At 36.4% G+C, this 13,342-nt stretch overlaps 1 protein-coding gene across 4 annotated transcripts in view; it reads left to right on the top strand.

Annotated features, from left to right (window-relative positions):
• The window catches only part of dclk1a (doublecortin-like kinase 1a), a 293,292-nt gene that overhangs the window by 241,589 nt on the left and 38,361 nt on the right, over positions 1-13,342 (top strand). For all 4 annotated transcript variants that reach the window (XM_063054334.1, XM_063054335.1, XM_063054333.1 and 1 more), the window contains 3 exons: positions 3,192-3,325; positions 6,272-6,349; positions 12,294-12,390. In XM_063054334.1, coding sequence (XP_062910404.1) covers positions 3,192-3,325; positions 6,272-6,349; positions 12,294-12,390 — 309 coding nt within the window. The remainder of the gene's footprint in view (positions 1-3,191; positions 3,326-6,271; positions 6,350-12,293; positions 12,391-13,342) is intronic.

Genomic DNA, 13,342 nt, shown 5'->3' with positions numbered 1-13,342 from the left:
TAAAGCTGGGGCAAGGTTCTGAGGTCATTTACATGATATATTTATCAGTTATACTATTCAATTGTGACTTGTTTATTAATTATTCTCATTGCAGCTTTACATAAAAATATGTTGAATTTACAAGCTTAAGTCTTTGTAGAATTGTGGTTGTTGAGGCTGGACACTTCTAAAACACTAACAGTTGAAGAGTATTACAATTTGATATACTGTATATGTCCAACTGGCTTGCTTAAATAGTTTGAGCAGCCAATCTCAACTGTGTTCATAAAAAATGTGTCTAGGAAAAGAAGATAGAAGATAGAGCATGTTTCACCTTCTCTAGGCATTCCAAAATGTTTGAAATGCAGTCATTGAGGGAAATATGGTTTCAACATAAAATTGTTTTTGGATGTAACCAAGTAATTGATTTGAGATATAGGTTGGCTTTGATGCTGGGAGGATTCCCTCTTGTCCATGAACAGAGTTTTGGATTGTTTTGCATATTTGTAATGGGACAAACATTCTAATAGTGGAGCACGTCTTCTCTGCTGCAATGATATATCACCCCACGTTTTCTGATGAAGTCTTTGAAATTAAGAATAACAACAAGACTTCTGCACTCATAAATCAAAGACAAAGTAAATTTATTATCAAATTATGTGTTTGTCACCGTACTCTACTTTGAGATTCATTTTCTTGCATACATTCATAGTAGAACAAAGAAATACAACAGAATTAATGAAAAACTACACAGAAACAAAGACTGACAATCAATGTGCAAAAGAAGACAAACTGTGCATATCAAAAAACAAATAAAATTAATAATAATTAAGTAAATAAATCATACTGAGAACATGAGTTATTGAGTACTTAGAAGTGAGACCATGTCTGTCCCATCACAAACTTGTAAAACAATCCAAAACTCTGTTCAAGAACAATAGGGAGTCCTTCCAGCATCAGGGCCAACACGTATCTTAAATAAATTACCTGGTCAGCATACAACACCTGTTTTGTTTTAAAACTGAACTCAGAATCATTTTGAGTGTCGGGTGAAGTTATCCATGCTGATTGAGGAGCTTGATGGTTGAAGAGTAATAATTGTTCCTGAGCCGGATGGTGTGGGACCAAAGGCTCCTGTACTTCCTTCTGATAGCAGCAGTGAGAAGAAGTTATTGCTTAGATGGCGGGGGTCCTTAATGATGGATTCCGCTTTCTTGTGGCAACAGTCCTTGTAGATGCAATCAATGGTGGACTGGGCTGTATCCACTACTTTTTGTGGGTTTTTCTATTCTTGGGCATTGATGTTTCTAAACTAGACTGTGATGCAGCCAATCAGGATATTCTCCACTATGCTCCTCTCTCCACTAATCTCAAAAATGAGTTGGGATAGAATATAACCAAAGAGCAAGGAGAAAAAAATGGAGCCAACAATCTTTTTAAAAATTCACATAACCCTCTTGAGAGAAACTAGTCTAAAAATAAACACTAAAAGCTAACTCAAAACTGCACAATTCACTGCAATATTTTATAATTTGTCTTTAGAACTGCTGCTAGTGTACTGAGCATATAGCAAACACTATGAAATTTGGCTTTATTGAGGGCATTAACAGGGTTAGCCATTCACACTGGGACCTGAAGCCCCAGAAATCCTCCAGTATTGACTTCAACACCAGAAATACTTCATAACTTTAGAGCTTCAAACCCTTATCGATTTTTGCGTAGCTGTCTTTATCTAACCCATGTTGCGTTGCTTACTCAACTATTCTGTACCTTTTTGTCTGCCCATTGTTGATCGTCATAAATTGAAAATATGAAATGCTTAAGTACTCAGCTGTTCTCTCAGGGAATACGTAGGTTGATGCATGCATGATGTTGACCATTATTTTATAAATCAAAATGGCCAAAATCACAATGCCCACAGAAACTGCTTGACCTTATGTTTGTTTCTTGCATTTTCTACTTTTGTTTCAGATCTCTAGCATCTGCAATTTAATTGACTTTAAATTTTATTAGATTTCTATTTAATATAATTTAGTTCTTACAACTGTTTTTAATGTGGGATTTTAACCACTTACAAAAATTATCTCTCAAACGTGCCTTTAGTTATCTATTTTTCCCCCACTTTTGCACAATTTCTGTTTTGAACAGCTCCTTAACACATTTTACTGCATAAGTAAGACTATAAAAACAATCTAAAATATCGTTACACTGGATTCTGGTTAGCTACTGTTCCTCAATTCTTTTGCATACCTATATAAAGGGATAATAGATACATGAGAGACTTGCATTTCAAAGTGGAGCAAATGTAATTCACATAATACAAAATAAACCCAACATTACCTTGTCCTTAGTTGTAATTTAGCTGGTCATTTTTTGCAAGTGCTATTGTTTCCATAATCTTGGCTTGATCATTGACTCGCTATGGAATTAATTTCTTTAAGCACAAAGGAAATAAGACAGTGATTTGAACAGTAATGAATTATGGAGCACTTAAGTCTCAAATTAGTAGTTATAATAACAAATGTTTATTATTTTTCTTAATGCTGGAGAACAATTAAGCCACACGATCACTGAGGTAATGAGTGTGATTAAATAACACCCGGAACGGCTCTTCTGTTCCCTAGATGGCCCGTTTTTTAAATAGATATTTTTGATTAGCAAGTAGACTTCTGTTTTATTAATAGTTTGTTATATTAAGGCAAAGAACAGAGCACTGCCTCTCTCTTAATAACATGTAGGGAATAATAGCAGCAATAAAGGGGAATAAAATAACTCACAAAGCAACTATGTGAAACATTTGATAATTAAGAAAAAATATGAAACATTTAACTCTTCTTCTTAAGCCATCCCTTAGGATTGAATATGATTTGCTTCTACTCCAATTTTGTGGATTCTGAGTTGACTACTGAGGCCAAAGTGGGATGAGAGGCACAGCCACAGACAGGACAGAAATTCTTAACGACATGCATGTCTTATTGCATTGGTCTTTGAATCAAAGTGTTTTGGCTGCATCCTTATGTTTTCTTTAACTGGTGACTGCAATTTTGAATCTGCATCAGTTAAATATGACATTATGAATGGCTGTCCCCACTGGTACTATGATTATAAAACTGCTCTCACGGAAGGGTCACGATTTCAGTGTATTGCTATAGAAAAACAAATGCATAGCTGGCATGTACCCAAACACCTGTTGTTTGTATTTTATTGCATAGGTATATGAGCATCAAGATGGAAGCAAATCTCTGAAGCTAGGGGACTTTGGCCTTGCCACGGTAGTAGATGGGCCTTTGTACACTGTCTGTGGAACACCTACATATGTGGCTCCAGAAATAATTGCAGAGACGGGGTATTGTACCATATGAATATGCTTGCCATGTACAGATATCCTCCTCTAAGCAATACATTTAAGTATTATTGCATGTTCTATTATGACTTCCATTCGTTTTTTTTCCATTTTTCTCCAGAATAGAAATACTTGTGTATGTTTCCTTTGATATCAGCTGTCCTATTACCACATCAAACAAGAGGCTAGATTTCTTTTATAGAGCTGAAATAACAATGCTATTTAATTGTGAATGACGTCATGGACAAACTTGAACTTTCTGTCAAGGTTCAATAAATAGAATTCAGGAATTCTGAGCAATTTTCTTCCCTTCTCTAACCCAAGGATGTAAGGCAGTTGTAGTAGCACATATAAGACTAAGAAGGGTATGGAAAAAAGATGATATCAGAATCAGGTTTAATATCACCGGCGTATGTCGTGAAATTTGTTAACTTTGCAGTAGCAGTACCATGCAGTACATAATAATAGAGAAATAAAATAGTTAAATCAAATAAGAAGATCAAAAAAATAGAAATAAAAGAAGTAATGAGATGGTGTTCATGGGTTCAATGTCCATTCAGAAATCGGATGACGGAGGGGAAGAAGATGTTCCTGAATCAGGGAGTGTGTGCCTTCAGGCTTCCGTACCTACTTCCTGATGGTAGCAATGAGAAGAGGGAATGTCCTGGCTGATGTCCTTAATGATGGATCCCGCCTTTCTGGGCACTGCTCCTCGACGTAGCCGCCACCCCCCCATATCAGACTCTGATGCAGCCAGCCAGAATGCTCTTCATGGTACATCTCTAGAAATTAGGGAGAGGATATCAGGAAGGAGGAGGTGACATCTGTCTTGAAAATTATTACGGAGGTCCCAACAATAGGATCGATCCTAAAATACTTTGAGGTAAGCAAGTGAGGAAATAGCTGCGAGATCTGCAGAGATCATTGATTCCTCATTAGCCTCAGGTGAGGGTCCAGAAGAATGGAGAATAGTCATTAGCCACTGCTGTTCCCTTGATTAAGAAGGGAAACAGTCAAACCTGGAAACCGTAAATGGACAAGCCTTACATCAGTGATAGGGAAATATTGGAGAAGATTCTAAGGGTCAGGGTGTACTTGCATTTGGAAAATCATGGACTCATTAGGGAAAGTCAGCATATAACAAAGGGATTTCAGATCCATATTTCTTGAAAGTGGTGTCATAGACAGACGGGTGTAAAGAGAGCTTTTGGTACATTGGCCTCCATAAATCAGGGCATTCTGTACAGGAGTTGGGATGTTATGTTGAAGTTGTATAAAGCGTTGGTGAGGACAAACTTAGAATATTGTGTGCAGTTTTGGTCACCTACCTACAGGAGAGATATCAATAAGATCGAAAGAGTGTAGAGTAAATTTACAAGGATGGTGTGAGGACTTGAGTATCTGAGTTATAGGGAAAGGTTGAATAGGTTATGACTACTCCCTGGAGCATAGGAGAATGGGGGAAGATTTAATAGAGCTATACAAAATTATGTGGGGTATAGATGGGGTAAATGCAAGCAGGCTTTTTCCACTGGGATTGGGTGAAACTAGAACTGGAGATCATACGTAAGGATAAAGTGTGAAATATTTAAAGGGAACTTCTTCTCTCAGAAGCTGATTCAAGTGTAGAGTGAGCTGCCAGTGGAAGTGGTGGAGGGGGGTTCAGAGAAGTCTGGTTAAGTACGTGGATGGGAAGAGTATGGAGGGTTATGGTCCAGGTGAGGGTGGATGGGACTAGGCAGTTAGGAATGGGCTAGATGGGCAAAAGGGCCTATTTCACTGCTGTAGTTCTCTGTGACTGTAAATTTGGACTGTTTTCTATTGAACATCGAAAGCTGAGGAACAACATGATAGCTGTATACAAGATTATGAAAGGCCCAGATAAGGTAGGTAGAGTCGTTTTCTTGAGTAGAGATATCACATACAAGAGTGCATAAATTTAAGGCCAAAGGAGGACAATTTAAACAAAGACTATGAGGCAAGTTCAACTCAGAGAGTGATAAGTACTGAGAGCATTTTGCCAAGAGAAGCTGCAGTTAGGAAGGTATAAAAAATCCTTTAGAACAGCAACATTGATGAGGCATGAACAAGCAGGGAAAAGAGTGAAATGGACCATGTGCAGGCATGGTTCATTTCACTCTAATCTTGGATGAGCTGAGTTTAATTTGGCATCATAGTTGGCATAAATATAATGAGAGAAAGGATTTTGTGCGTTTGTGATACTCGATGGTCATCATCTCTATTGAATTTATATCTCATGTACTCAGCAGCTGTTCCTGACCTTCTGTTTTAAATTTGTGAATATTTTTAACTTTCACATGCTAAGTGAAATGAGTTTATTGCATGACTAAACAAAAACTAAAATAGAATATTTTTTCTTAGGTTTATGTAAACTCTGCAGAGAATTTATCCGTGTAAAATAAGTCTCTACTCAGTCCTGATCATGTTTGAAAAGCAATGTTCCTACATCAGTGGGACATTTTTCATTATGCATACAAACAATCTCATGGCAACTTTAATCCAAATTTAAGAGATCATTTAAATTTTGCATTAAGACAGCTGATTTATTTTCTAGGAGAGAAGAAGCTTATTAATTTAAAGCTAGGTGGTGTAAATGAAAGGAAATACATCTCTCCTCTCGTTGTTTTACTGTCAGTGTATCGCCTTTGAAGAGGTGGATCAGTACTTACATTCAGAACCTGATTTACTCACCTAATAAACAACAAATGGGCCAGCAACAGCCACAGCACAGAACTTAAATGAAGAACTCTGTCTGAGAGAGAAAGGATAAAAATGCGTTTGAACACATTGCAGCACGAATTAATATTCTCAACATAGTCTATGTGAAGGACATTGCATGAGCCTTGTTAGTGATCCATATTGCACATATGAGTTTTGAAGATTGTTGTTTATATCTATACATACCTAAATGAGTTTTTATCTTCATAGATATGGACTGAAGGTGGATATCTGGGCTGCTGGCGTGATCACTTACATTCTGCTCTGTGGTTTCCCTCCGTTTCGTGGGTATGTACTATGCAGATGATCTTCTTTTAGCTTTTCAGTTCATTTTAGTGGATATTGGTGGACAATGCTGAACATGGACCTTGCTTTTTTTTTCTTTATTTAAATGGAGTAACAGCAAATATCAACATTTCCTGGAAAGCACAGGAAGACATTATATAGCAGCTTTAACATTGAGGCTGAGTTGGACACGAACTAACACTGAGCTGGTTAAGGATGTATTATGATAGATAATTGATCGCTTGCTCAAACAGTTCGGTTTTGAAGGAGAAGCTTATAGAAGAGAGATGTAGGGCAATCTAGTAAGGTTATTTTAGGTTTCTATGTGTATAACACTGTGGACACAACATTGGGAGGAGCGTAATGGAAAGTCAAGAGTCTGCGTTTGGTGCACTGCAGACATCTCAGAGAATTGCTGAGGTTAGAATGAAAAGGACAAAATCAAACCTTTTGTTTAATAATAGGATTGTAGTGAGAGATCTAAAAATATAACAGTGCCAGCTGAACCAGAAAGAGAAACGGGGTGATCAACACATTTTTGGGAAAAAAAAATCAAAACTGATCTTAATGATAAGATGACTAATAATGTATGAGAGTGCAATAGAGAATGAGGGCGTAATAGTGTAATTATAGATGTAAGTCAGGCCTAGGGCATTAAAACTGGAAATGGAAAAATATCATTTTTTAGCTTTGTTTTAAATTATTATTTGGCTGTAGTTTGTAATTGCTTTCATTGTGTACATGCTCATATTTTATATTAAATTAATTTAAAATCTCTTTCAAAATTGACATATACTAGTATAATTCTGGAATGACTGAGGGCATATCAAGTTGATAGGCATCTGTGGACCTGCAATCATTGTCTTATTATCTCAATCAAGTATGAATTTATCTCTATCATTTGGTCAGATTGCTCCCCAAATTCCTTATAGAACAGCTATGAATAATCACTCACTTAATGCAGAGTTGATAATTCATCATCATCTTATAATTATTCACAGGTTCAGCTGAAGTTCATAATAGTAAAAGACAGCTGCAATTGGCTGCTGATGAGCTACATTGTGTTATAATTGATGAGTTAAGAGAAATGATATATAACCATCAAGAATGTATAACAACTTCAGTCATGTGACTGCTACAGTCTTCTTATCTCAAGATCATAAATCAATGAATTACCTGAATTATTCAGTATTTTATTTCTATAATTTAGATCAAGTAGACTATTTTGCTGATGTAAAATTGTGACGGACACATAGAACTTAAAAATATGACCTTCTGCTATGTCCTGAAAAACTAGTTTATGTGCATGGGTACTTCAAACTGCTCTCAAGCTATTTAGTTCATTTTATTGATATGTGATGCTGTAGTAGATTTTAATTGAGGATACTTTTTACTGAACAAAAAGCTGAACAGAATCTCAGTGTCTGTAGACAATATAGAAATCAGGCTTCCAGGAAAGAATGAGTAATCTGCAAGTGGATACCTTGGCAAATGCACAGGAACATTTCAGCAAATTTTTTCCAATGTGAAGTGGAGATCTGTGAACTTATCTTTATCTTCCATCTCAAGCTCTGATGATAATAGATGGCAATCAGCAGAGCATTGTTAAAACAAAATGCCAGAAAACTGTCTTGAAGCTGATCTTTACCTTCAGAATTGTATTTGATGTATTTAATGGCAGTTTTCATTTCAGTCTTGGTATGACTTTCTACCTTGTAACACTTCAAGTTGTTTAAGTACTTTGGGTAAATCACTTCAGTGAGGTAATACATTTGCTGTCATAGAATTAATGGTCTGAATGGCCTCTTGCAATGACACAGTGTTTCATCATTTATTCCTACTCTGTTCCATTAATATCAGAATCGAAAACTGCAGCTTGCTTACATATAGTTTTGTTTAAATGTAGTACAATATGTTATAATGATATGCTATTTTATTCTACGGTAAGATTTTATTCTAGAGCACTTTTGTGACACTAGTTACTAATCCTGGAAGCATACTGAATGGATAAGCATTAAGAACACTAAATAACTGTTACAATTTTGATAGTAAAGAAATTGAGATTTGTTTTAATATAGCATTTGATCTGTTATTTTTGCAAAGCTCTGACAAGTTATGAAATGACGATATATTATACTGAACAGATACTGGCTACAGTAACCTTGCTGTTGGATTAGTTAAATCCTATGTAGTTAAGCCCATTTCCAGCTACTTAAGCACATAATAAAGAAAATTACTACAGCAGAGTACAAAGATTTTCAAACATGCTATTTTTAGTAGAGATGTTAAACTGAGTGCCAGAAGCCTTCATCACAATAAACTGTCACGTTAACCAACAGAGAAAGATAAACTAGTCCTTCAGCTTACTGTTTAAGACTTTTCAGTATGGAAATCATACAGATGTAATTCATTGACCACATGCACTGTATAAATTGATATTTATTTTCAGTGTTTGCAGCCATTGCAAACTGTTGTCATAGATTAAGTCTATTATTTTGACAATCAGTTATACAGCAAAATTGCTTCGCTTCATTTTTTTAAAGGTACAAACTGCTGTTGGACAGTTCCATCAACATCAGCCACAATCTGCCACCAAATTCCGATAGGTGTGAATTTAATAAGGATACCAACTAACAACCTTGGTGAAAATAACTCAGTAACTTAGTTTAAACAACAGATCAGAATCAGAATCAGGTTTAATATCACCAGCATATGTCGTGAAATTTGTTAACTTTGCGGCAGCAGTACAATGCAATACAAGATGATGTAGATGAGTTAATTTGTGGAATCCAACAGAAACCCTACTAAAATCAAGTTGTGTGACCACTAATCAATGATATAATCCATGAGATTTCTGAGATAATGTATTTTATCAGGTACATTAATGCTCAGGGTGTTAATTTGTGCATCCTATTCCCTCAGAATAAATGGTTCTGGGTAATTTTTTAGATTTAATATTTATCAATTTTTAGACATCAACCCCTTGCCTATTTTGGGAAAGAGGCTCTAAGAAGTTCTTGAAAACTGCATTGTGCTTTGATAAAGTTAGTAATTTGACGATGCTGTGTCCTGGCTGTCTACGTTATATGCAGGCCAGTGCAGTACGATATGGAGAGCAAGCTGTTCCAATGCAGCAGGCTCCCTCTCTCCGTGCAGCTGGTGAATCCAAAGAAACAGCAGAGACCAATGCAGTTTGGCACCGGCGCCATCACAGGAGTTGCCAGTCAACTTGAATTCAATGTAGCACTGCCTTAGGGACTCCAGCTCCAGATGTTTCCCTCAAGGTTTACTCCTGAAGTCTTTCCCATGAGTATGTTTAGCCGCATGGCAGTGGCGGTTTGAGGTCAGAGTTTTACTTCTCTTACATGAGCTGCTAACCATGGCTGACGAGCCCCGTTGGCCCAAAGAACTGGTTTTAAGGCACCAGCAACCCTCCTTTGCCCCTTTTCCTGTCAGTAGAAACAGATCTGTTAGGTTTAGTAGCTAAGCCACACGTGAGCTAGACTTGGTTGCCAACGGCTATTTGAGCTACATACCATTGGGAGCACTTAATAGGTAGTGGGAACTTATCCCCACTACCTCCTTTGGCTATGACAACCTTAAGGAACCACTTAGCTATTATGATAGTAGAATATTTCATGAATTAGGTATGCCATTCAAAGATGTAACTGCTCAATAGCATCATACCCTATTTTATGAGTGCAGCAAGGGGCCATAAGTTGTGCACAGAGGTAAAAACGGTCAGTTTCAGAGCTAAATGTTAAAGTACAAATTGGATTCCTTCACCTAAGATATGGAGATAATTTTTGGGGGGTAATAAGTAAAGTTCATTTGCTTCAGAGTTCATTCGAAATAGAATTGTCAGTATTTCAATAAAAATTCTAAATAACTTTCAGTATGACACTTTAATGAGCTAAAATAATGGGATAAGTTCACTAAATCGTTTGAATAAATTCACTGAACACTCCCTGCTGTGATTCCAAAGCAATGTAAATTTTCATTTAAAATTGAATATTAATTTATATCATTTCTTGTGGACTCCGCTGAATACAGGGTAATGTCCATGATAACGCCACAACCATAGCCTTCTCCCCATTCCTGTCAAAATCACCTTGCAACATGCTTCTCCTTGCAACTTTATCAACAGTTTCCATAAGGACATAAGACCCGTTGAGTTGTCTGCCATGCCTTCATGGCTGATTTATTATTCCTTTCAACTCTATTCTCCCGCCTGCTCCCCACAGCCTTTGATGCCCTGACTAACCAAGAACCTATCAATCTCCACTTTAAATATACACCCTCTGGCTAAAGAAATTCCTTCTAATCTCTGTTCTAAATAGACATCCCTCTAATCTATTCTGAGGCTATGCCCTCTGGTCCTAGACTCCCACACTATGGGAAACATCCTCTCCACATCCACTCTACTTAGCCTTTCAATATTCAATAGGTTTCCTTTATAAATAAACCAAAGAAAGTTTTAGACTCCCCTATACTGAGCGAAACTTCAACTTTTAATCCTCCCCCTCCTACCACTATTTTTGACAGAATCATTTGGACTTAGTGCATGGATCCCAAGATCGTTGTCCTCAACTTCAATATTGCCTTCCCTTTCTAGACATCGCCACTAATCATATCTGTACTCTTAACCGATCTCTGCTGTTGAGACATAATCCTCCTGTTCACTTTAGGTCGCTATCATTAGCTATTATTGTAAGTGCCCACAAACTATGAGATGTGTGAGGGTTCTGTCCCTGAGAACTGTCTGTAAACTGATTTCTTCTTAAGTCAGAATCATTGGTTTTCCATATAAAATTGCTCCACGTACACTTGCTTTAATTCTTTAATTTCATTGAATAATCACCATACCACTACCCATATTTAAGATAATGGAACGTATCCAGTCAATAATGAATTTCACGAAACATTCTTTTATTAATACTAGATTGAAAAATGCTTTAAAAACAAAGAGAACATTTCCATAATTGGATTTTTGTTACTCAGGTCATTCATAACCCAAGCTGCTGTCCTTTGAAAAAGTTTTACTGTAAGCATTCCCCAACACCTTCCTGTTCCAAAAGCCTTCTTTTAGCACTTCTGTCACAGCTTACCTTTATCCCTCCAGAGCCTCTTTATTTCCTCCACTCTATTGTAAAGTATTTAGTTTTCCTTTAGCAAGTACTTTGATAAATCTTAGTGGTGCATCGTAATAATGTTGGAGTTTTTATTAATCATGCTTCAGAAATGCCACTATGGTAAAATATCAATGGTCTGCTGTTTCAATGTTGAAAATCCTGATGGTTCAGCATTTGGTTCACACAGTGCAGTTTCACGCCTTGCTCCCATTACACACAATCGAGCCCCAGTTTCTGCACTCATTTTAAACTTAGAAGGTTTGCTGGCAAAATTATTATAATATACTGTATATTGTGTAATAACTAAAGTAATTGAATTTAAATGTGTTGGAATATTAATTTGAATACATCCAAAAATCTGCCAGTCTACCATCACTGAAGTCCTCAGTTTGCTGGATTAGTGAAGTTTTAGTGTATTACAGTAACAGCAACATTTGGATTTAAATATTTGAACAAATAATACTTAAATTTTATTTCATCTATCTACATTTCTATTTCTATTATCTTGGGAAAAACAACTTTATGCTAACTATCTTTAACATTAGGATGTGAAAGTTCCCAAAAACTATAGATTCACTATGTTTCTTCTAGATGATTTGTATATTGTAGGTATTGTTATTAAAAACCAACTCAGAAGGTCCCATCATTGGCACTCTCTACCCATATTCTCAGTATTTTAAAATCTCATGTCTGGAGATTTATTAAAAGCATTACATTAAGCAATTTTATATCTTCAGCTTCCTTTTCCACAAATGTTATATTTTCCTGAACATCTTTAAAGAAAAGTAATAAACTAAAGATGATGTTATTTACAGGCATAGCAATGATCAGGATGTCCTATTTGATCAGATACTGATGGGACACCAGGAATTTCCATCACCATACTGGGACAATATTTCAGACTCTGCAAAAGTGAGTATCTGCTAATTAGCAAGAAACCATGCCAATGTAATGATTTGCTTGAAAGCTAAACATATACTCTTCATTGCTGTGCAGTTGTAAAGGTACTTTTGCGGTTACAGACATGTATGTATGGGAGGGAGATTTTGTAGATATTAGATTAGAACCTGACTACTAAACATATTAAAGTCAAAATACATAGGATCATATCAATATGATAAAATATTTAAGTCATATAATAGATGCAGTATGCTTTCATTCCAGCGTGGAGCTATATTTTAAACTGACCTTTTGAAAAATTCATGAACTTATCTAGAACTACTTCAGGAGGCATTAAATGCTTCTGCTTGGGAGTATGAGGTTTCAAGATCATGGGGTATTCTAACCGAGGATCTAAAACTGATCATACATGTTTGAAGACAGTATAGAGAGATTGTGTTACACAAAAATGGGCGCAGTCAGTCTTTTGTTTTTGGGTGTTTACTATCTTTGAGCCACTGTACATACGTGCAGAATGCCATTTGTGAGGATATTGTCAAGGTCATAATGAACATCTGAAGGAAGTATGTAGACCAGACAGTTCATGCTCTGATCAAATGCCAGCATGGCCTTTTAATATCAGAAAGTTATTACTGCCCTCGCTTGGTAAGCTATTTGCAAGGAGTAGATGCTGAAAATTCAGACACTAATTGATTTCTTTGACCTTTGATGTGATCCTCTAGGTGTTCAGTGGTTTCTATATTTATCACATTGCCTGAGTTGACAGAGTGATCTGGCAGGTGTTGAAGGACTTTGTGTTACCTTGAAGGCTTCTGCACGAATTAGTTGCACGTGTACAGCGTGTATCTTTACTACCACCTGTAGCTACAAGCATAACCACAAAGCAAAAGAAGCGCTCATCTGTCTGTCAGAATGATTGTAGTTAAGATTTTTCATGAGTTTAGCTCCTTTCATGCTGGAGTTG

The sequence above is a fragment of the Mobula hypostoma genome, chromosome 7, assembly GCF_963921235.1.
Source record: "Mobula hypostoma chromosome 7, sMobHyp1.1, whole genome shotgun sequence".
Lineage (NCBI taxonomy): Eukaryota > Metazoa > Chordata > Chondrichthyes > Myliobatiformes > Myliobatidae > Mobula > Mobula hypostoma.
The sequence above is the reverse complement of the archived record's forward strand: the minus strand, read 5'-3'. Positions and strand labels throughout refer to the sequence as shown.